This window comes from Equus asinus, chromosome 21 (assembly GCF_041296235.1).
Source record: "Equus asinus isolate D_3611 breed Donkey chromosome 21, EquAss-T2T_v2, whole genome shotgun sequence".
Taxonomy (NCBI): domain Eukaryota; kingdom Metazoa; phylum Chordata; class Mammalia; order Perissodactyla; family Equidae; genus Equus; species Equus asinus.
In genome coordinates, this window is record NC_091810.1 from 51466859 (window position 1) to 51490981 (window position 24123).

General features: G+C 44.1%; 2 protein-coding genes across 15 annotated transcripts in view; one reads left to right on the top strand and one right to left on the bottom strand.

Moving 5' to 3' along the window:
* SETD2 (SET domain containing 2, histone lysine methyltransferase) overlaps positions 1 to 17729 on the top strand; it is a 118405-nt gene extending 100676 nt beyond the window's left edge. For all 7 annotated transcript variants that reach the window (XR_011496455.1, XR_011496456.1, XR_011496457.1 and 4 more), the window contains 3 exons: positions 14334 to 14414; positions 16436 to 16537; positions 16895 to 17729. Coding sequence is in view for 4 of the 7 variants with exons in the window: in XM_014828819.3 (XP_014684305.3) it covers positions 14334 to 14414; positions 16436 to 16537; positions 16895 to 17056 (345 nt within the window). In the remaining 3 variants the exon portion in view is untranslated. The remainder of the gene's footprint in view (positions 1 to 14333; positions 14415 to 16435; positions 16538 to 16894) is intronic.
* A 2635-nt stretch (positions 17730 to 20364) lies between these two features.
* Positions 20365 to 24003, bottom strand: LOC106823257 (death domain-containing membrane protein NRADD-like). 8 transcript variants are annotated; one of them, XM_070492959.1, is made up of 6 exons: positions 23655 to 23936; positions 22997 to 23117; positions 22214 to 22370; positions 21350 to 21539; positions 21093 to 21232; positions 20365 to 20995 (listed from the first exon to the last, which is right to left on the bottom strand). In XM_070492959.1, exons 3-6 carry the CDS (start codon positions 22290 to 22292, stop codon positions 20676 to 20678), a joined length of 729 nt encoding a protein of 242 aa, XP_070349060.1. In that variant the 5' UTR covers positions 22293 to 22370; positions 22997 to 23117; positions 23655 to 23936; the 3' UTR covers positions 20365 to 20675. The 8 variants fall into 8 exon arrangements, with proteins under 8 accessions (XP_070349060.1, XP_044610600.1, XP_044610599.1 ...); XM_044754665.2 differs by having other exon boundaries at positions 22214 to 22327; positions 23655 to 23792; XM_044754664.2 differs by having other exon boundaries at positions 22214 to 22327; positions 23523 to 23661.
* Between the last annotated feature and the right edge of the window lie 120 nt (positions 24004 to 24123).

A 24123-nucleotide genomic window follows, 5' to 3' on the forward strand; every position in this document is an offset into this window, starting at 1 on the left:
GCTCAGGGGACATTTAATAATATTTAGAGACATTTTTGGTTGTTACAACTGAGGGGATGCTACTGACTTCTAGCGAGTAGAGGCCAAGGAAGCCACTAAACATCTTATAATGCATAGGACAGTCCCCCACAACAAAGAATTAGCCAAAAATGTCAATAGTGCCATGGCTGTGAAACCTTGCTTTGGTGTATGTTCTTCAAGATTTTTCTGGAAAACACACACACACAGGTGTCTTTCTTTTCTTTTCATTTTAAACACACAAATAGAATTATAGTATTCATATTTCATTATAACTTCCTTTAATATGTCTTACCTCTTTCCCTGTAGATCTACTGCATTCTTCTTGATGCCGTATGTTTCTTTTTAAATGTGTTTGGTCTTTAACTGAAGTCTTACTTAGATAGTGTGGTTTAATGTCCTGCCTTTTTGGGATTGGTGGGTCTGGAAAGAAGTTAAACTGGTTACATCAAAACCTCTCCAAAGAGGTGTACCCCCTCCTTTAAAAAAAAGAAAAAGATTTGACACAGACATATTTTACTATGGAAATACTGTTTTAGAACAAAGAAAGCTTAAAAAAGAGCTTATTCCTCATCTCCCTCTAACAAGACAATAATTGAGATTAGAGTACATATAAATCAAATACTCAGTGATTGAGTTATAACAATTTTTGTCCCTTTCCACTTGTAACAGGTCTTGCTGTCTCCAAGGCTGAGGTGTCTTGAATGAAATAGAAGACCATATTTCTATGTTCTAAGATCTGAATAGTATTTTTTTTGTTTTGAAAGTAAGAAGAGGCACTTAACTAGTTAAGTCAGTCGGGAGAGGTGGGAGAGGGATGAAGGAAGAGAGGAAGGAACTGGAATGAGAGAATTAAAGTGGAAACAAATCTATAACTTCTTTTAAATTTTATTCACTTCGGGAGAAATTTTTTTCTCTCTTCAGCATATATTTGGCATTTGCCAAAAAGATACCTAAGTTAAATTCAATTCATAAATCATGAAAGCTTTCTACATACATACCACTCAGAGTGTGTATATTTATCATGTTATATCTGATAACATACAGAGAAAGTAAGTAACATGTTCTGGGCAAGGCTGTAGCTCCTCAACTCTTGCCCTAGAATTAGTTGTAATAAATAAGTACACTGAATTCCAGAAAAGTTGGAGTGCCCTGAAGTAATGACATTCACAGTGACAATTGTGGAAAAGTATGTGGGTGTTTAAGTAGATTTTAGTGGAAAATTAATTGTTTATTATAATTTATAATGTATCTGAACATACCAGAGTGTGAGTTCAAAATTAGGATTAGAGGTAATACTTTTGTTTTTGTTGTCACTGGATGGCAAAGTAACAGACTGTTAGTTTGGTTGATAAGATTTGAAAGTTGAGAGAAAGTAGTTAGTTGTAAAGTCCACAAGTAGACTGTGTAGGGATAAATATCCCTTTCATGAATTGTAAAATATGAAGCTCTTACTGCTTGCTTAAGCTGTGAAACCTTGTGGAATTGAAGGGCCAGACCTCAGACAGGGTAAATGTTGAGAGTATTATGGCTGTAACTTGACTATGCTTGAGGAACTTTGGAAGGAAAAAAAAAAAAACAGTTTTCTATGGCTACAGAAAAGTGTTTTCTAACAGAGTCTACTTAGGGGTTTAAGCCACCAAGTAAAAATTATGTTTGTTTTCATTGTGTAGTGAGATAATAGAGATGATTCCCAAGATGAAATTCCACTTGGGAATGACTAAGGTGGTCGGATTTCCACAGTGTCTAAGAGGAAACTATTCCTTGGTGCTCTGCTATAACGTCAAGCTATAAGAGAAAGAACATTTTCTATTTTCAAATAACTGTACCACTCATTAGCACTATTAAAAAAGCTTAAATTTAACACCACTATGTAAGAGACCACAAAGAATCCTATGTATTTTTTAATACCTTTTTTTTGAAACCTGGTAGTTAGCTTCTGAAAGAACAAAATATTTTAAATATATACTATTACTTTATGCTTAATAAGTGAGCATGTATTATATCCCCCAAGGTGTGCTTCAGGTGGTGTATCGGGACAGACGAGGAAAGTTAAGAAGTCAGCACATTTGCATTTATAGCAGAGAAGTGTTTGACTGAGGGACTTTCATTGTATACAAGAATGTATACCTGTAAGAGAACTAGAATTTTCTCACACCAACCCATATAGTGCAGCCTTTGTTTATCATTTCTTTAAGACTAGCCTCATGACATTTGTTTCAATTATATCATCAAATTATTTCAGGAGTATTAAGCAACACACAACAAGGAGTCCATATAGGGTTCTACAAAAGCAAATATAGTATATCCTGGGACAGGAAAGCACTGAACTAAATCTAATGCCTAATTCAAAAATAACTCTGATATATCGGTATTCTTATGTATGTTGGGAAGAGGTTTGGTACGTGTGTAAAGATGAGAAGGAGTGGGAAATTATAAAGAGGAAGTATTTCCACCTACTACCAGATCTTAAGTGGTTATAGAGCAAGACTTCTAATGGCGATTCAAAGATGTCAGTTTTTATTCAGTTTTCAGAGGAGATTGGAGAGAAACTTTTCCATTATTCTTCTTTGCCATAGTACAAATATGTAAATAGATCCCTCCTGGAATTCAAATAATAATAATAATGAGAGTGCAAAAAGTAAACTGCCAAATGTATTTCTTATTGTGAACAAATAGTTAATGGTAGAAGTATCTTCTCTGCTAGAGTCATAGTCAAACCAAAATAGGGCTTATAACTTTAGTTCCTTGAGTGAACTTAAGGTTTGACCTCTTCATGAAATACTTATACCATTTCTACCTGAGCAGAAGATAAAAATCAATTTGAGGAGGTTTTACATCTAGTGTTTGATTTTATGTAAATGACGCCTTTGCTAACCAGCTCAAAACATACTAGTTATGTAATTCAGAGGAAAGGAAAACAAATTGTCTAAACTTTTTCTCCCTTTTCCTTGCCCATAAAACACTTTCTCGTATCGTAGGTGGCACATTTAATGTTACACCTTTATCTTTCCAAATGCTTTTTCAGTTGTAAGTAAGCAAAATGCAGTTCAGATGAGCTTGTAAACATAAAAAGAGACATATTGGCTTGTTTAACTTGGAAGTTGAGTGGTTATTGGCTTTAGGCATGACTGGATTCTTTGGCTCAGATGATGGTGTCCGGATGATCCATCCTATATATAAAACAAGGTGACAGTCAAATCTGACAGTCCTTTTAAGAAGAGCAGCTCAGGGCTGGCCCCGTGGCCTGGTGGTTAGGTTCGTGTGCTCTGCTTTGGCAGCCCAGCGTTTCGCTGGTTCGGATCCTGGGCGCGGACATGGCACTGCTCCTCGGGCCACGCTGAGGCAACGTCCCACATGCCACAAGTGGAAGGATCCACAACTGAAATATACAACTGTGTACTGGGGGGATTTGGGGAGAAAAAAGCAGGAAAAAAAAAAGATTGGCAACAGTTGTTAGCTGAGGTGCCAATCTTTAAAAAAAAAAAAAGAAAGAAAGAAAGAAAAAAGAAGAGCAGCTCAATAATTGTTGAAGTCCTGTGTAAAGCACTGTGCTATGGGTGAGAGTAAGGGATGATAGGGGTCCCCACTGCTCAAATCACTTACCTGGTGGTGGGAAGGTCACTGCGACTCCTGTGTTAGCTGCCTTTGAGTTTTAGTCAGTGATTCATGTATAGAATCAATCACATTCATTTATCTGTAGCCGAGAGTTGAGTCACCGTCAGCTCTTATGAAATAAGATTTTGATGATCTTTGATGATAAATAGTATGCAAGATTTTGGGATTGTTTTTGGTCAGTTATCATAGAAGGTAAAGAGAGTATTTGTGAAGTCCACTGAAGTGCTATGGACCCATGGAAGCTGGGAGAGGGCTGACCAGCACCCCCAGCAGAAGACTGCCCCTACATTTGAGGACTCTCTGTGTTGGCAATGATGGGGTGAACCACCTGACTTTGGGAATGTTTCCATTTCTTAGTGAAGGGCACCTTTGGCTATGTATGAGAGCTGTTCTTCAGAGATTTTTCAGAATCTACTCACAGAGAAGAATGAACTATATATGAAACTTTTCACAAGTAAATATTCAAGAAGGTGTTGTATAGATTTTGGCTTTAGGTTCTGTACCTGTCAAGAACAAAAGAAGGTTATTTAGCTTACCTATCATTTAGAAACATAAAACTACTTAATAGTTTTTGAATGAATCTATCAGGAAAGAGAGCAGATGACTAGCTCATTGCTTTCTACATTGCTTATGTCTCAAGGCTTATGTCCACAAGCCCTAAAATTCAGAATGAGACTGCAAATAGAGGAATTTGCAAGCACCTATGCAAAGCAATCCAGAGTCTTATGGATGTCTTTGTAACATACTTTTTCACCACCCATGACTCCTGACAATCTCTGCCTTTTAATTGGTGTATTTAATCTGTTGCCATTTAGTAAATGTGTCAATAAGGTTGGGTTTAAGATTTACCCTCTTACTGTTTGTTTTCTAATTTTTTCATGTGTCTTTTGTTTTCTTTTCCTTTTCCTGCTTTCTTTTGGATTAATTTAGATTTTTTTCCCCCCAAATATTCCATTTTATCTTTTCTGTTGGCTTATTAGAAACCAGCCTCTTTGCTTTACTTGTTTTTTAGTGGTTGCTCTAAGGAGTGGTTATCAAAGTGTAGTATGGGGACCTCTAGGGATTCCAGGACCCTTTCAAGGGAGCTGTGTGGTCAAAACTATTTTCGTAATACTACTAAAACATTATATGCCTTTGTCACTCTCATTCATTCACAAGTATACCATGGAATTTTCCCAAGGGTACCTGACATGATTGGATGCAGAAGGAAATGAGAATCCAGCTGTCTTCTGTTAAGCCTGACATTAAAGAGATTTCTAAAATGTAAAGCTATGCCACTCTTACTAAATTTCTTTAGTTTTGGAAAATATAGTTATTTTTTCACAAAAACTTATATTATTGGTATTAACATATAATGGGTTTGTTAATGTTATTATAAAATAAATACTTAAAATTTTTTCAGTTGAGTTTAATTTCTAATATGGTAAATTTTGATAGCTATAACCACATGAACGAAAGCTTTTTTGGGATCCTCAATATTTGAAGAGCATAAAGGAACCCTAAGACATAAAGCTTTGAGAACTGCTGCTCTAAGGTTTACAGTATGTGTGTCTATCTTAATACAGTCTACTATTGTACCGTGTACCACTTTATCTTATTTCATATGTTATGATCCCCAGAATACATTATTATTTTTGCTTTGAATAGTTTGTTATATGTTAAAGACATTTTTAAAACTTGGAGCAGGGCTAGCCCCAGTGGCCTAGTGGTTAAGTTCATCACACTCCACTTCGGCTGCCCAGGTTTGGTTCCTGGTGGAGACCTACACTGCTCTGTTAGCGGCCATGCTTTGCTGGTGGTCCACGTACTAAAGAATGGAAGATTGGTATAGATGTTAGCTCAGGGCAAATCTTCCTCAGCAAAAAATAAATAAATAAAACTTGGAGCAAAGTCTTATATTTACCATTTCCGTCAGTCTTCATTCTTTTGTGTAGATTTGAGTTTCCATCTGAAATCATTTTCCTTTAGTCTGAAGAATTGTCTTTAATATTTCAAGTATTTGAGGTCTAATTGTGATGAATTATCTGTTTTTTGTGTCTGAAAAAGGTCCTTACTACCTCCCCCCTCTTTGCCCTTTTTTAACAGCCTTTATTTTTTAGAGCACTTTTAGGTTTACAACAAAATTGAGCAGAAAGTACAGAGAGTTTTCATATACCCCCTTTCACCACACATGCACAACTTCCCCCACTGTCAACAAGCTGCCAGAGTGGTACATTTATTAAAATCCGTGAATCTACATTGGCATATCATCACCCAAAGTCCATAGTTTGCATTAGGGGTCTTGGTGTTGTACATTCTATGGGTTTTGACAAACGTATAATGGCATGTATACACCATTATAGTATCATACAGAATAGTTTTGCTGCCCTAAAAATCCTCTGTGCTCCCCCTATGCATCCTATCCTCCCTTTCCACCTCCCCCATCCCTGACAACCACTGATCTTTTTACTGTCTCCATAGTTTTGCCTTTTACAGAATGTCATATAGTTGGACTCATATACTATGTAGCCTTTTCAGATTGGTTTCATTCACTTAGTAATATACATTTAAGGTTCCTCCATGTCTTTTCATGGCTTGATAGCTCATTTCTTTTTAGCACTGAATATTCAATATTCCATTGTTTGGATATACCACAGTTTATTTATATATTTGTCCTTCAACTACAGAAGGACATCTTGGTTGTTTCCAAGTTTTGCCAGTATGAATAAAACTGCTAAAAACATTCCTATGCAGGTTTTTTGTGGACATAAGTTTTTCATTTATTTGAGTAAAGACCAAGAATCATGATTGCTGGATCATATGATAAGAGTATGTTTAGTTTTGTAAGAAACTGCCAGACTCTTACCTTTATTTTTGAAGGATATTTTTACTGACAGAATTCTAAGTTGATACTTTATTTCCCCTTTCAACATTTAAAAGATGTTGTTATTCCTTTTTTTTTTTTTTTTTTTTTACTTATAGTAGTTTGTAATAAGAATATATTTCTTATTATTCTGGTTGCATGGAGAAAAATTTTAATTTTCTCTTTATAATTGGTTTTTAACAATTTGATTGTGATATACCTTGGTATTGTCTTCTTTGTGTTAACCTTGTGGTGTTTTGAGCTTTTTGCATCTGTGGGTTGATATTTTCCATCAAATCTGGAAATTTTTTAAATTTCAAGTCTATTTTTCAGTTCTAAAATTTCAATTTGGTTATTTTTTAATATTATCAAGTTCCTCATGTTTTCCTTTATATCGTTGAAGATTTACAATGGCTGTTTTATTTTTGTCTCCTAATTCCAGTCTTTTATTTCTGAATATGTTTCTGTTAGCTTTTCTCGTGGTTATCAGATTAACGTTTTTTTGTGCTTGTTTTGTGTCTAGTAATTTTCATTTGAACACTGGGCGTTGTGATTGTTAAGTCATTGAGTTTCAGAGTTTTATTTTCTCTTAAGACTGTTGAGCTTTGTTATGGTAACCAGTTAATTTACCTATGGATCAGCTTGATTCTTTAGAGGCTTGTGCTTAATCTTTGTTAGGTTGAATCCAGAGTAATCTTTTATCTCAGATGACTACTACTACCTAAGGGATGGCCTTTCTGGGATCTCCACTGAATGCCTCAGGTTAACACCAAGGTCTCTTCACTCTGGCTAGTCGAAGCTCAAATGTTTCCCAGCCTTCTGTGAGCTCTGGAAATTGTTAGTTTATTGCTCATCTCAGACACTGTGGACTCAGGTCTCTATCTCCTCAGCTCACTGAGACCACCGTGCTATGCTTGGGTTTTCTTCCTCATACTGGGGTCTGGTAGACATGGAAAGCCAACATAATCAAAGGGCTTACCTCATTTTTTCCCTTGTCTCTGGGATTGTAATCCAGTGCTGCCTAATGTCCAGTGTATAGAAACTGTTGTTTCATGTATTTTATCTAGTTTTTAGTTGTTTACAGTGAGCAGAAAAGTTTATTTTGACTTGTCATGGCCAGAAGCACAGGTCTGTGGAGGGGCGTGTTTTTTAAAAAAACTTTATTGAGATATAATATACCTACCATAAAACTCAGTTGTTTTAGGTTTACAATTCAGTGGCTTTTAATGAATTTACCAAGTTATGCAGCCATTACCATAATCTGCTTTTAGAACATTTTTATCCCCCCAATAAGATTTCTTATACCCATTTACAGTTAATTCCCATACCCACCCCCAGTCCAACCACTGATCTGTTTCTTTCTTAGTAGATTTGCCTTTTCTGGACATTTCATATAAGTGGAATCATATAATACGTAACCTTTTCTGACTGGCTTCTTACATAGCATCATGTTTTCAAAGTTCGTTCTTGTTGTCGTGTGTATCAGAATTTCGTTTTTATGGCTGAATAATATTCCATTGTACATGGATAAAGATGTGGTGTGTATATACGGTGGAATACTTCTCAGCCACAACAAAGACAAAATCATGCTGTTTGTGACAACGTGGATGGACCTTGAGGGTATTCTGCTAAGCAAAATAAGTCAGAGAAAGACAAATACCATATGATTTCACTCATATGTGGAAGATAAACAAACACATGGATAAGGAGAACAGATGGGTGGTGCCAGAGGGGAAGATGGTGGAGGGAAGGCAAAAGGGGAAAAGAGACTGTTGGTGGTGAATATGATGCAGTGCAGTCTATACAGAAACTGAAGTATAATAATGTACACCTGAAATTTACACAATGCTATAAGCCAATATGACCTCAATAAAATAATTTTTTAAAAAATTTCATTGTATAGATATACCACATTTTGTTTATCCATTCACCAGTTGATGGACATTTGGGTTATTTCCACTCTTTGACTGTTAGGAATCATGGTATATGAACATTTGTGTACAAGTCTTTGGACATAGGTGAAATTGCTGGGTCATATGACTAATTTTTGTTTAACTTTTTAAGAAACTGTCAAATTGTTTTCTAAGGTAGCTACGCCATTTTACATTTCTACCAGCAGTGTATAAAGGTTCTGTTGGGAAAGTTTTTGTAGAGACAGGTACCTAAGGGAAAACCCTGTGAGTGTCATGTGCTTCCAGCAAAAAACTGTCTGGACATTCACTCTGTATATTGGCTTCTTGGGCTTTTATCTCTGATTTGTCAACTTTACCTTTCTTGTATTTCTAATGAGGAAATCTAAGTGCAAGGTATCTATTCTCTGTTATTAACCCTTTGATCTGGGTATAGTAGATGAAGCAACAAATGAGTTTTGATCTTCCAGCCAACCTTGCACTGAAGCACAAGTCAAAGGCTTGAGGTGTCAGTCTTTGTATCCCTTTCCAGACAGTAGTCTCTATCATCAGGACCTAGTCTGACTTGGATTGCTAGGGACCTATTTAGATCTAACCTTCCCAACCAGTTTACAACTGCATTTACCTAGCTAGCATCTCAATAGACAGGAGAAGGATGCCTGTGGGGGGTATGTTTTATTCCTTCTGCCCCATTTTTTTCATCTTTAGGGCCTTTGCTTAGATTTTAATCTCCATGGAGGTACAGACTGTACTATGTATATTTTCATTAATTCACAGGCCTTGGGTGAAGTATCAGGCATAGAAAGAGAAATAAGACCAAGTACTAGTCTTCAAGAAGTTCAGTCTAAGGAAATAGCCACATCTGTAAACCAAGAATACAATGGGATAATTGCTATAGTAGAAGTATGTACAAAATGCTATAGGAACAATGATTAATGGTCTGAGACGATAATCAGTAATATGTCAGAGAAAACATGATTTTACCTATAGCTAAGGTGAGCAGGAAAGAACATTCTACGCAGATAAAGCAGTTTTTTGCAAAGTCATAAAGTCAAGACAATACAAAGCATGTATAGGGAACAATAAAAATAATGTGGTATGATAAGAGTTTGGGTGAATATGGGGGGTAGTGAGCAAGAAAAAAATGGAAAAGTAGGTCACATTTAAATTGTCTGAGATCTTGGTGTCCTACTAATGTGATTATTATATGATTAAGTACTCGGGAGCCAATGAATACCTTTTAAAGCAGGGGAGTCAGACAATCAAATGTGTGTCATTCGAGTGAAACACGCCCATTTGAAAAGGTGAGATCAGATAGCAGGGAGATCAGATTGGAAAGTATTAATATAATGGTTTAGGCAAAGTGAGGAACTAAGAATGGAGATGTTGGGGATTCTTGCAAAGACATTTGAGAGGCATCATTCAGGGCTTAGCAAACAAGTGGGTATGAAAGAGGCAAGGGTGGCCTATCACCCTCATTTTTAGTTTGGGTGGATAAGATCTCATTATTCAGTCTAGGGAATGAAGGAAATTTCATGAGATTTAGGGTAAGTTCAGTGTGGAATTTGAGCTCCCTGCATGATTCAGGATAGGAATTGCTAGTAGGCCGTTCTAGGTTTGAGTCATCAGTAAATTGGTGCTTGTTGGAAACGGGTTTCTAGTATCAACATAGGGAATGTACGTGATGGGCAGAGAACTCTTTGAAGTGTGCTGTGTGGTGCTGGATGGCTGGTATTAAGAGCTTTTGATGATGAGACTAAGCATCTGTGAGAGCCCTCCTTCTCTGTCTTCCTCGAGTGGTCTCTACTCTTGGTCTTCTTGTACTCTTCCATCATCATCATTTGGTGAGTGTAAAGTTAAATCTTCCCTTTGAGAACCCCAGATGCAAACCATTGCTGACTGCTTGCATGATTGAGAGATGGCAGTTTCTTTGCTACTACCTTCTGGCTTTTAATTAACATTCAGTCACAAGGTGTAATAGGTGTCCTAAAACAATGTTATGTTAAAATAGTAGTTGTAGAGTATTTGTTGGATTGAGGAAGTTGCAGAGGACGAGATCAGGGACCAAGAATCTTTTCAATTGATGATCCTATCTTTGGAGTTACGGGTAATTTGTGAAAGGATTCCATATGAAATCACTTAGGAGCACTGGAGAGGGAACCAGGAAATCACTTTTGAGACAGGATTGTCAGAAACCAGAGTTCAGATCTCTGCAGAGGAGATGGTTAAGTTGCCTAATAAGCACAGCCTGGTCATCAGCTGGGTGACCAGAGAAAAGCCCCCAGGGCTGCACTACACTGGAGGCCTGCTGGTTCCTAGTAATGTGTTTAGGACCTCAGTTCCAGGTTTTCTATGAAATCCACTTGTCTTTGAGTGGAGCAGATGGAGCCTATGTTAAATCCAGTCGGACTTTTGAAAACATTTCTAGAAAGTGCCTCAGAAATGTTTTTGTTCCTGTCCTCCCATTTCCCCTGTCAACCCCCTGCCTCTTTTTGACAAACTAGGGTGTGGTGTAGTGCCTTATCTGGAGCCAAACGCTGAAATAAATTATTTTGCTCTTTTTGCTACCAAAGGTGGTAGCAACTCCAAAACAATATACTGAGTTTCTATTAATTTCAAGGATCCTTCCTTCTTAACCTTTTAATTGATGTATACAGGTTCATGCATTGCAGAATTTGGGTTGAATCGTGTGTAGTGTTTCTGATGGGTCACTTTCTCCTTCTGGTTCTGAATTCGTGCTGCCCCCAAAAATAAAGTTCCTCCTTGAATAATGTTTTACATTTCATGTTCCAAAGGGTGTTTAATTAAATTCAGGGAGAGAGCAGCATTGGCTGGGTATATCCACTGTCTTTGTCAGGACCTATTTCAGTCAGGCCACACTTCTAACTTCCAAGGCGTATGGGCTTTGTGACATGGTCATGTCTGTATGTATAATAAAGGATGGAATTTGCATTTGTTGTGTTACCCAGTTAGTGTGTGGTTACTAGAGCCATCCAATAAGTTTCAAGCCATTCCCTACTAAGCCAAAAGGACTGAGGCCTCACCTTGGGTAATGTGAAGGTACTTAGACTTTCTTTGTCATATTCATATCTGGTCATATTCTGACCAGATTCCCTAGGAATCCAGATAGGTCTCCGATGAAGGCTGACAGCAGAGCTTCTAAAGGCAGTAAGCTCTGGCTTTCCGCCAGACCCTCTGCCAGCTCATTGTGTGCCTTCTATCTGGCCACTGTTCACATAGGTTCCTACCAAAATCCTCCATTGACCAATGTCCCAGATGAACCAACATATAGATAAGGCAAACCAATTATCACTGAGAACCTGGGAACACATTGCTTTTTTATGTATCAGAGCACCCGCCCCACCTCCCTGGTGGGTTCCTAGAATTTCTTTGAGACCAATTACAACACAGGTAGATGTCACCTACCCATGAAGTAACCTGTTATATTTGGGGGGACTATTTGGTCCCAGTCTAATGTCTTTTCTGGTGCTAAAGGGTTTTTAATTGGCAATTGGCATTTGGGAAGGTTAAAAACACTTGACTTTAAAAGTTTATGTATTGTAGGAATGCTAACACTTTAAATGGGACTTTTTTGGAGTTGAGGGGTTTGCAGGGTGTTTCATGTCAATGTCTATCAAGCTATCCTTAGCTCTGACTCTGGCTCATGGTATTGCTTGGCATTGGGCTTGAGTAAGGGTTAACCAGTTTCTAAAATTATTTCTCATGCCATTTGTAGACCAAAGACCAAGAAGGGTACATGAATTTCAGTATTCCCAAGAGTACTTCATTTTGGTTTTTGATTTCCATGATGTAAGTCTAGGCACCCTTCATTTGAACATTTGCTTTCTTAATCCCAACTGCATAGCACTGAAAAGGACCATGAAAGCTCCTAGACAGAGCTCAGTGGATTATGCTCTATAACTGTGTTTTTAAAGCCCTGTCAACTTCACCAAGTTAGAAATTAAATTAGAAAGCTATTAAATATGCACTGGATTTATTTAGCTTTCTGAACACATACCCCATTCAGAGGGAAGCAGAACATTCCTGTTTACACAGTATTCTCACTGAGAGCCTGGCCTCTTGTATACAACTAGGAGCCTTGAGATGATTGTCATACCTCAGCGGGCTTTCTGTACTCATTGCTGTTGCTATTCATCTCTGAAATCTACAAGAGAACAGCTGGGATGTGTTGAAGTTTCCTTAGCTTATTCAGGCAATTTTTTTTTTTTTGGAGGAAGATTAGCCCTGAGCTAACTACTGCCAATCCTCCTCTTTTTGCTGAGGAAGACTGGCCCTGAGCTAACATCCGTGCCCATCTTCCTCTACTTTATACGTGGGATGCCTGCCACAGCATGGCTTTTGCCAAGTGGTGCCATGTCCACACCCAGGATCCCAACCGGCGAACCCTAGGCCGCCGAGAAGCAGAACATGCGCACTTAACCGCTGCGCCACTGGGTTGGCCCCCACTATTCAGGCAATTCTTGATCCCTTGCTACCTGAAGTCTTTTGTGAAGCACACCCACAACTCTCTACTACTGGAAAAAATAACCACAAAATCCCAAAGTAAAACGCTTTAAAATAGAGTTAGTTGTGTTTTTTGTTTTGTTTTGTTTCCTGAAAAGAGAGGTTGAATTTGTATGTTCTTTCTACCCCCCGCCTTGCTCCCACAGCTACAGAAAGAAAGTATAAAAACGAAAAATATGTAAATCTTTTATGATAAATTAGAGAAAGGTGATTTGTAGCAGCCCAGGGCCGAGGGAGTGTCACCTTTCTCTGGAGGCAGTCCAGAGCAGAGGGAGTTGAACACCTCCTTCATTACCAGCACCTTCATAACTGTTTATGGAAATGGAGGAATTAGAACTTGGGGATAGGTTGGGAATAGAAAAAAAGTCTGTGTTCTAACGGGCTAGCAAAAACATGAAGTACCTGTAATACCAGCTGCAGCTTCTACATCCATCTGAAGTGACTTATAGTCAAAGGGGAGTGCTCATAATCTTTTCCATGAAAAATTACCTTTACTAGGAATGGCATTGATGGCTGGTGATGGGCAAAGGTGTGGAGAGATGGCCTTGCATGGCAGGTGCTCTGAATGCCAGGGCTGCTGGCCCCTCACCTTTTGACAGTGCCTAGGTAGGGGGAACATGGCAGCCTCCCCTTTAGCACTGCTAGAAGGGAGTATTCCTAGGTTTGTCATCATCTTAGCAGCTTGGGACAGAGTTCTGTGTCTTAGCATCTATTCATCTGTTCACTGACTCAGATGACCCTCGTCTCCTTCCCCTCCCTACCTTGATACTTCTATAGTCTTTCCATTCTTGAACTGGAGACAACAACCTCCAAGGAGTCTCTCCTGCATGCTAGGACTGTCTGGTCTGGCCAGCTCTCTTTTGGAGGAAAAATGATGAGTACCTAAAGGGCCTTGAAGGGTCTTGGATAAGGACCATGATGTGGTTGGACCTTCCAGTTGTGTGGTGTTCTTCAGAACAGAGCATTTTGCCTTTGTTCTGGAATCCTAGAATGTTGGGGCTGGGAGAGGTAGAACTTGTTGAGCCCAGGCCTCACTGGACACTGTGGGGCACTGAAGCTCAGAGCAGGGACCTGAGTGGTCCAAGTCACACGGCACATTCTGCTCTGCAGAAAAGGTGACTGTGAAACAACTGGAAATGTTTAGCTACATCAAGGATGTAGCTTTGACCTAGGGTAGAGAATTAGAACTTGGTTTATAGGAATGAGGGCAGAGCCAGATGACAGGATTGAAACATGAGGTGAGAGTGGTAACAGCAGCCAAGTTGACTCCAGGACATGCCGCCTTAGGATCCTAAATGAATCCTAATACCAAGAGTCAAGTATCCCAACTTGGAGAAAGGAACGGCAGGTTCTAGAACAGCAGGGCTTCACTACCCTGACCTCTCATGCCAGCACTGTTGTGTTTTCTTTTCCATTTCTAGACGTCAAAAAAGCCTAAGACAGCAGAAGCAGACACCTCCAGTGAGCTGGCTAAGAAAAGCAAAGAAGTATTCAGAAAAGAGGTAAGGTTTGGTGGATGTGGGCACTAAGCTCTACAGGCTTAAACCTGAGCTCTTTTCTTTCTTGTCATAAGTATGCGCAACTGTTTGTAGTGTTAGCTTGCCCTGCCTTTGGGTGTTCCCTTGCTTCTGTGATTTGACTATATAGTTGTTATGTGATGACACACTGGTATGGTCCTTTACTATTGGCTAATAAGCACTTTCATATCCATTATCTCATTTCATCCCCACAACAGCCCATGAGGTAGGCAAGACAGAAATTGTCATTCCTATGTAGGTGGAAGAACTCTTCAGGTTCAGAGAGGGCAAGTTCTAGACAGAAGACTTGAACTCTGGCCTTCTGGCTCAAAGTCCAGTTCTCGTTTAGTGGCTGCCTAATCCTCACGGGATTGGAAGAAAGCAACTCCTCTTTATGCTACTAGAAGTGTATGTTTCCAGCTGTCAGGACACTAACCTTGTCTGCCTCAGGGCATCCAGATTCTAAACTGCAGTCTTCATTCACTGAGGGGGCTCATAGTCTGTTGGAGGAAATAGATCTGTAAATAAGTAATGGCAGCTGTATGAAGAGTATGCCATGATAGGGCTGGGGGCCACTATTCAGGATGTCAGGAAGGGCTCTTGAATCATGGGTGGGAATTGACCAGACAGATCAGGAAAGACATAACTGCAGGCAGTAGAATGTACAGAGGCAAAAGAAAGCATCGTCCCTTCCAGAAAATTGTAAGTAGTCTGTAGGCTGTAGCTCAGGGTATGTGAGGGCTGTTGAAAGATGAGGCTGAACAGTATTGTGCTTCTTCATATAGGGCCAGTGTGTCTGTGAGGTCCAGGGAACTGCTGCAGGATTTTAAGCTGGGAATAATGAAATCCCTGGCTGTATTTGGGGAAATGGATTGAAGGGAGAGTATGGAGGCCAGGAGACCACAGAAAAACTTTGAGTAAAAGCCTTATCTAGGTTTAAAAGTTAGTGTCTTACAGGGCCAGCCTGGTGGCACATATTCTGCTTTGGTGGCCTGGGCTTCACCAGTTTGGATCCCAGGTGTGGACCTGTTTACTGCTTATCAAGCCATGCTGTGGCAGGCGTCCCACATATAAAGTAGAGGAGGATGGGCACGGATGTTAGCTCAGGACTAATCTTCCTCAACAACAACAAAAAACAGCTTAGTGTCTCACTATCCCTGTGTGAAATTACTGGTGTTTCAGATCAGCCAACCAGAAGCTGTTTATTTAGTGCTTACCTTGTGATACAGCCTTGTTCTTTTGAACATCTGAAGGCTGAGTTTCAGGGATGGGTAGATCCTGTTCAGGGTACTTCCTGACAAAATGGCTAACATTGACTTTCTCTCTCCCTTTGTCCCCTGGGATCTTAGTGCCACAAATACTTCCAGAGGTTCTGTGCCTGGGTCTCTTTTTGAGAGCCACTGGGTTAGGACAGACACTACAGAGACAGCTCAGGAGGACATTGCAAGTTATGTATTAAATCCCACCTTGGATCTTCTCCCACCGGCTGTCATACCACGCTTCCATCTGCTTCTCATTGCTGTTGTAGGAATCAGGTGAAGTGTAACACAGAATCTAAGTAACCTTCCATAACAAAATGCCTGCATTTCCTGGGGTTGCTGAGCCTCCTAGTAGCACTGGAACATCCTCTGTGCCCTGCCTCCGAGAGCCAGAGAACTTAGCTATGTTTCTTTATGTCAAGGACCTGAGATTTGTAAGCTGAAACCTGGGGCTGCCCTGAGATTCAGCAGTGGAGTCCTGCTGCTGGGTCCCTGAATCTCCTGCTCTAAGTCAGGCTTGCTCAGTCCATCCATGGAGCTCTTTCCCTCTGAGGGCTGACCCAGGATCCTTTTCTCTTATATCCCACTGTCATACTAGCATTCTTCTGTCCAAACCAGCCAGCCTGAGTGAGGAAAACGGAAAGACTGGCTGGCTCTACTTGCTGCTTTTTCTGATTATTTCGTCAGTACAATGTCTTGCCCTCTCTGGTCCTATTGAGCAGTGTGTTCTCTTTCCCCTCCCTGCAGATGTCCCAGTTCATCGTCCAGTGCCTGAACCCTTACCGGAAACCTGACTGCAAAGTGGGAAGAATTACCACAACTGAAGACTTCAAACACCTAGCTCGCAAGGTATTCCCCACTGCTTGTGGTCTGATAATGTTCTGGGCAAACTGTGTATACCTTCTAAAAAGGCCCCTTTCATCATAGAAAGTGGGTTTTCCTTGCTAGATGCCTGGGCTAGGGACCCAGGAACAGGGAAGGAAGGTTTGGGAAGGGAGCGCACCCTACTTGAAGGTTCTCTAAGAAACTTCCAAAGCCGAGCTTCCCCTTTCTGGTGATCCCAGCACCAGCCTGCCCCAACCTATCCCCTTATTCAACTCCCAGTCTTAGTGAGAAGGACCCTCAGGCAGCAGGCTGGTCTCCCCCACCTCAAATCACTTCCACTCTGATTGATGGCTGTGGTCTCTTTTCCTGTGTCCTGGACAGCTGACTCATGGCGTTATGAATAAGGAGCTGAAGTACTGTAAGAATCCTGAGGACCTGGAGTGCAATGAGAATGTGAAACACAAAACCAAGGAGTACATTAAGAAGTACATGCAGAAGTTTGGGGCTGTTTACAAACCCAAAGAGGACACTGAATTAGAGTGACTTATGGGGCCAGGGTGGGAGGATGGGTGAGCAGGTAGGACAGACTCTGGGGAGAAGAAATCCTGTGGGCTCTTTCTGCCCCACCCCACTGTCAGGACTGTGCTACTGATGACACATCACCCTGGGGAATTCAAACCTGCAGATTTCAACTGAAAGCCACAAAAATGAGTTCTAGCTACAATAAGTGATCCCTGGTCATGAGCTGTTAGGGTGTGGTTAGAGGCCATCAGAGGCAAGGGTTTAGGGGAAGACCCTTCCCTCTAAGACCCCGGCCAGGCCTGACCCCACTCTCAAACCTGGGTCTCCTCCTTGGCGGTGCTGTCAGCGCACAGACCCATGCGCGTCCCCACCCATGACCCCTTACCCTGACGATTTGTATTATATTTTAATGTATATGTGAATATATTGAAAATAATTTGTTTTTTCCTGGTTTTTGTTTCTTGTTTTGCTTTTAGCCTCTACATGCTAGGATCACAGGAAGACTTTGTAAGGATGGTTTAAGTTCTCCTGCAAGGTTTAATTTGTTATCATGTAAATATTCCAAAGCAGGCTGCCTTGTGGTTTTGGCCAGCCTTGTGCTATGTTGATAAGATTGATTTACTGCTTAAAAATCACTTTACTTTATCCAATTTTTACTGAACTTTTTATGTAAAAAATAAAATCAATTAAAGAACTTGGCATGTGTGTTCCCTAAAAGCCAGTCAAGCATGTTTGTATGTAGTGATGTCACCAGAGGGAGAAAGGAGAAATGGTGGCCATAGGTATGTGAAGTCCAAAGTTAATCCTTGAGATTGGAGTTTATCATAGGCCTTGTTTGCCATAGGGTCCCACTGTGACTAAAGCAGGCATATGCCAGTTGACTGACACTTGAGCGCTTGGGATCTTGTAGCTGTGCTCAGGGGTAGAGTCAACTTGCATGTGCATTCCAGAGGAAAGGAAGTGGACCTGAGGCTTCACTGGCGCTGCGCTTCTTTACTTTGGTTAATAGATCAGTCAGGAGAAAGGCATGTATCTTCCCCTGTATACTCCCTGGAGAGGCATTGAATCTCTTCTTTCCAGAGACTTGAGTTCCCTGAGCCCACTAGAATGCTTGTTTGATATATGGGTTCCCCATCCTCCCACCATGTCCCTTGACACTGGGGCCTAGACACTAGAAGAAGGACTCCTATAAAGGGGTACAGTGCAGGTTGTGATGGGAGTGGCCATCTCCTGGAGAATGCAGGGCTCTGTGGAGACACCCCTCCACCCCCACCACCCACTCCCCCCGCTTTTGTCTGGGCAATGAGGAGGGCCAAAGGCTTTGGGCCAGCCTGCGGCCCCTCTTTGCAAAGAAACTGGTCCCATCTCTTCCTTACCAGGGTTACTTTGGTCACTGCAGCAGTGCCCTTGGGGAAGAGGCTCCGGCCTGCCAAATCTCAAACAGGGCCAGGGCGGATGGCAGTTAGAGCACTCACACCCTGCTGGGTGTTGTGCTGAGCACCTAGAGCTCGGGTTGTGCTCATTTGATCCTCCTAACTCTGAGGCACAGGAATTGGCACTGTTTGGATGAGGAAACTAAGGTTCAGGGAGGCTCAGTAACTTATTTCATATCCTTGTATTAAAGAAATTGTTAAAGGAGGAGAAAAACACATTTTAAAGTCATAATCATTAGACATGGTGTTTAATAATGTAGCCAAATATTTTCCCATGATACTGCAGTCTTCAAAACTGTTTAAAGCACACTATTATATCAAATGGATGGACCCTGATTTAACCCTCTTAATATTTTAGAGTTGTTTATTAGAATGTTTCAATTAATGTGCTTGAGTTCATTAATAGGGAATGTTTGTCTTTTGGGTGGGTTTGCCATGCAGGCGTATGGTGATATGCACTGCTGCTTGCAACCAAGTCAAAACTCATGATTTTGACCTGAGGCTCCAGGTTTCAGATTTTCCAAGGAAATTTAGACAGCATTCCATTAAACCATAGTAACCAGGGAACTGTCAAGTTTCAGATAGGACACCTTTGAAGAGGAATTCTCAGTTATTTTACCACTCTGTTGAGTTTTTTCAAAACCTTTTCTCCTTCCATAGACCCCTTGACACCTTCAGGCCCAAATCCCCTCAGTGGTGATAAGGGGTGCCAGCTAATCCAGAACCTTCATACCACTCAAAGCCAGATTTCACATTGATTGCTGATCCAATCCTGGATAGCCCTATGGCGGACTCCCTGCTGAAGCAGGTGTGAGGGCTCCAGTGCACTGATCTGATTTTAGCTGGCTGAATGCTGAGCCTTTCCTGCTTTCTCTCCTGGGTTGTTGCCCAAGGGTCAATTCAGGATGAAAATGGCTTTAAACCTGCCCTTGCTTATTTTGAGGAAAAGATTTATAGGATTAAGTAGCTCTGGTAAACTATTTCTGAGGAATAGCAATAGCAATAGTCTCATGAGTTCGGTACTTACAGGGCAGCCAATCTAAGTCAGAAGGGGATAGGATCTACCCTGGGTCTCCCTGGACCACGATTGGATCCCATGTCTCCTGAGTTTGTGTGGCTGTGCTTCTTAAGTGCTCTGATCCTCGTGGATGCCAGCATGGTAGTCACTGTTCCTTCCCAGACAAGGCCTCTCTTCTGTAGCAACCCTCTCCAAAGGCACAGTTACCAACCTGCCTGCTCCTCCATTCAGGGTGGGCATATACGGGGTGCAAGTGGTTTCGCTGCAGCTGCCCTGTCCCCAACTGCCCCTCAGGTGGGTGGGATGATCTATCTACCCTTGGCTTGTGTGGGAATCACATAGTAGCTGTGGAAGCATGTTTGGACCTCGTCTCCTGAGTCTGGAGTGTAGGTCTTAGGAGGAGAGCCCTTTCTTCCTTTTTCTCATCTAAAGACCAGAGACCCTTGGTAACTAGCTTCCCAGGACCAGTCTGCCTCTTGCCTCCTGCCTAGAGGGGCAGGCCTCCAGGCTCCCTTTGATACCGGTCATAGCACAAGTCAGGAAAATGGTCTCAAACCCATGGCTCCTCAGTGCCAACCTGGGAGTCTTAGGGAGTGGGGGGACCCACTGAACGTGCCATTCTGTTTATTGTTCTCCAGCTAAGGAAGCTAAAGTTCAGGAACGTTAAATAGGTTCTTAACATGATACAAGCAGTGAATGGCACGTGAAGGATGTGAACTCCTTTGTGCCTCCAGAGCTCATGCCTCTTCTACGGAAGCACACTGTCTGCCAGCTCAGGTGCTCCTCCCACGTCCTAGGGACCCCATCCTTTTTCTGGGCCTCTGCCTCATAGCCACCAAACTGTGTCACAGGCCCAAGGAGCCAGATAGAGCCAGCACAATAGTCCAACATTGCCTTTAATATGGGATACAAAAGAAAAACCAGTTGAGGCTTAGTAAGGGGAGCTGTAGTGGGGATCAGAAGGGCAGGACCACTCCTCACTGCCAGCTCCCCCCATATCCTGGTCCCTGTACTGGAGGGAGGTAAGGCAAGGGGGGCTGAGTGTTGTCTGGATCTTGTATCCCCCCAGGAACAGAGCAAGCTGAGGCCACCAATGCGAGTAAGCCCATGAAAGGAAAGGCATATGAGATAGAGGTGGTGGGGAACACCAGAGCATGCTCCCTGAGAGGCCAGGCTGTGGAGGCATCACTCATACCACAGAGCAGCCCTCAGCCAGGGGGCCCAGGGCCCGGACCACATCTTCACGGCCCATGGCAGCTAGGGCCACCTCTAGCACCCTGAGGGTGGCACCACTGCCTTCTTGGACAGCCCAGTCCCTCAGCAGGGTGTAGGCTGGTGCCTGGCCCTGGGCCATGGTCTCCACAACCTCAGCCTGGTAGCCCAGGCGGCCTGCCAGCCCTTGCCAGCCCTTGTCAGGTTCGCCTGACAGCTCCAGGAGCCGCTCCACCTCTTCCTGCTGCTGCCGAGGGAGATGAAGGTAAAGCCGGCAGCCAAGCTCAGGATATGGCCCTGGGTTGGGAGACATGAGGGGCAATGAGAGTGAGATGGGTTGGGTGGTGCAGCAGAGCAAGGTGTGAAGGACTGTAGATTGGGGAAAGAGGCTCACCCTGGCTGGGAGCACAGGGCAGACTGCTAGGAGAGTCCAGGAAGACACCGCTATCCCCATGTATCTGGTCCCTGTCGAGAGCCCCCAGCTCTGCAGTCCGAGCTTTGGCCAGCTGCTGTCTTTGTTTATGTGAGCGCCAGCTGTGGGGAGCACGGGGGACCTGCCAACCTGCTCCAGCCTTTACTGAGACAGACAGGGAGCTGGCTAGGAGTCCAGATGGGAGGGTGGTGCCAAAGAGCAGTGCCCAGACCACCTACCACTTGAAGGCCACGTAGGCAAGCAGACCAAGGACTACGGTGGCCAGGAGAGCACAGTAGACAGGGATGATGCTGCCCGAGGCTCCTGGAGGCTCAGGGGGGAAGGGGGAGGAGGTATTGGGGGCCAGGGCTCCCCCTGCCTCTACCCACACCCCTTCCCTGTCCATGTCCTGCCCCCTCCAGGTCTTATCTGTGGAGGAAACGACAGACAGGGTCAGGGGCAAAGAAACAATGCTAGGGTCCCTGGGCAGGCTCACTTAGATTTTGCTGCCAAAAAGGTTTGAAACAATAGTCCCTACTACATGGAGTCAAAAGCTCACACCATGGCATCAAGAGCTGACTGGCCCGTTTCCTCCCTCCCCATCTCCCCTACCTCCCCTTTGCTTGCCACTCCCAGATGTACCCTTCTCCCAGGCTTCCAGACGGCTGCTCTTGCTGTTCTACTCTCTCCATCTGACAAACCGGCAGGAATCTCCTACTCTGGGAGAGCTTCCTTGATGTCTCGCAGTCTTTCCCTTTTCTGGTTCCCGTTGCACATCCTCTGTCTGTCTTCTAGGGCACTAAATTGTGTGTCCTGTCTCCCCTCCCAAGTCTGGACTGTGAGAGCACACTGATTCATGTTGGTCCCAGTGGGGGCCTCTGTGTACAGCAGACCTCATAAGCTTTTGCAAAATAAAGCTGAACTGGAAGGCCAGTAAATGCTGCCTCATTTTTGCCTTGAGGCCGGTTGTCCCCACAATCCAGGGCAGGCAGGGCACAGGGGACAGGACTCCAGAGCCTGTAACTGGACTTGTGTGTGACCTATCTACCTGGGGAACCTCCCATCCTACCCAGTGCCCAAAATCTGGATCAAGAGGTGCTTACCCACATGGACCATGCCTTCCCTGTGGCTGGAGTTGTGAAGCATGGCTCTGCCAGCTAGCAGTGCTCCCAGGGGCTGCATCTCTTGGAGAAGGGGTTGGAGTATGATGAGCGGCACTGAGGCAAGGTAGTTGGGAGACTTCTCTGAGTCCAGAATGGGCTGTGGGTAGGGACATGGGGAGAAATCCCTAGGCCTGACAATGGAAGTCCTTTGGGGTAGTCTGTCCCTCTCTCCTGGCTCACTCCATTCTGATTCACTCCAGGACTGGGTACCCCTCAACACCTCCCCACTCCCCAATCTGGACCAGTTTCCTCCTGTGTCAGATGGGGGTGGTGGTGGTAACAGAGCTGGCCCCATCTAGCCAAAGCTGGAAGAGCCAGGGTGCAGCTAAGGATGGAGGAGGGCAGGCTGGAAACCACCCTCTCAAAGACTTTGTCAAACCTCTGGTCTGAGTCCAGAGATGGCAGGAGAGGACCAGGGAGACTCCCACCCCCACCTCAGCCAGAGCCAGGTCGTAGACTTATTTACTGGTGGGAGGCTTCCCTAGGCTTCACAGCATGAGCCCAGGAACCCAACACCCTAAGCCTCCAAGACAAGGCTCTCTGGAGTGACTATGCTCCCACTCTTGCTGCCTCCAGGGTCAGTGTCCAGCTCTCACCTCCTGCTTAGAGGCTGGACAGGAGGGGACCTTGGTGGGTTCAGCAAGGGCAGAGGGCATATGGGCTCAGAGGCCCCCCCGTTTCTTTAACATCTGGGAATTTGGAGAGGGCATGGAGGACAGAAACCTTGAAGGACAGGACCACTTAGTCCCAGGACCATCTGGACCTAGAGAGCTGATCCTGCTGGGACCCACTTCCTGAGGCCTGGACAAGAGAGGCATTGGTCTGGGTTGAGGAGGGATCTTGCCTGGAAAAGGGATGGAAAAGAGACCTGGCCAAAGGCCCTCCAACGCCCCAATATCCACCACTCCATATCCAGCCTGGTCTAGCCCAGGGACTCCAAACTCACTTCCCTGCACAAGGGCACGCGCCCGTGTGTATGGCAAAGTGCACAGTCAGCAAGTGGGTCTGGGACAGAGGTTGCGGTGACCCTTGCCACGTATGGGGTGTGTACATTTCTGTCACTTACCACATAAGGGGCCCTTCCAAGGTCCTGGTTGGCAGATGAGCCTGTGACCAGCACGCGCAGCCAGCCAGGCCTTGTGTCTGCCCGACCCACCCTGAGCTTCGGGATTGGAGCCTCTACCACCCCCAACACACACCCGTCTCCAAGGCCTACAAAATATGCACACACGATGCAACACCCACACACCCCAACACAGACGTCCGCACCACGACGGCAACACCAGCAGGATCGCAGGTCCCGAGCTGGGGGATAGAGAGGCAGCCCTCGGCTCCCTCCGTCCAGGAAGACCCGGGGCTCTGTCCCCAAACCGCTCCTGACCTGCGGCGGCCGCCCCTCCGCAGGTCCCAGGATCCACTCAGCCTGGCGGACGCAGGCCTCTGAGCGGCAGGGCTGCCCTTGGGCCGGCGGGAAGACGGCGCGGAGTCCCGGAGGAGGCCGAGTTCCGGGCCGCAGGAGACTCAAGCGGCAGCGCGGAGCGAGATGAAGGCGCGGAGGGAGAAGCGGGCGGGACACTCAAGGGGCGGGGCGGGGCGGACGGTCCGGGAGCCCCGCGGGACGTGCGGAGGAGCCTCCGGGCCGCCGCGGGACGGGCCGGAGGGGGCGGGCCGGGGCGGGGCTGGAGGGGCCCGACCGCCAACGTCTAGCCTCGCCTGGCTCAGGAACGCGCACATGCGCTCATCCGGCCTGGCCCGGAAAGCGGGAGCGACGTGCAGAGGCGATCGGGCTGACCACAGAGAGCGCGAAGAGACCGCGAGCCGGGAGGAACGGCGGGCGGGACCCCAGGGAC

What these genes read in the sequence shown, in the direction of transcription:
- LOC106823257 (XM_014828842.3), bottom strand. Translation starts at nt 22,568, where the DNA reads ATGGGGCCAGCTCTGTTACCACCACCACCCCCATCTGACACAGGAGGA. An exon ending in GGAAGGCATGGTCCATGTGG is followed by an intron (nt 21,540 to 22,213) that starts GTAAGCACCTCT and finishes TTTCCTCCACAG; the next exon opens with ATAAGACCTGGAGGGGGCAG. An exon ending in GCCTACGTGGCCTTCAAGTG is followed by an intron (nt 21,233 to 21,349) that starts GTAGGTGGTCTG and finishes TGCTCCCCACAG; the next exon opens with CTGGCGCTCACATAAACAAA.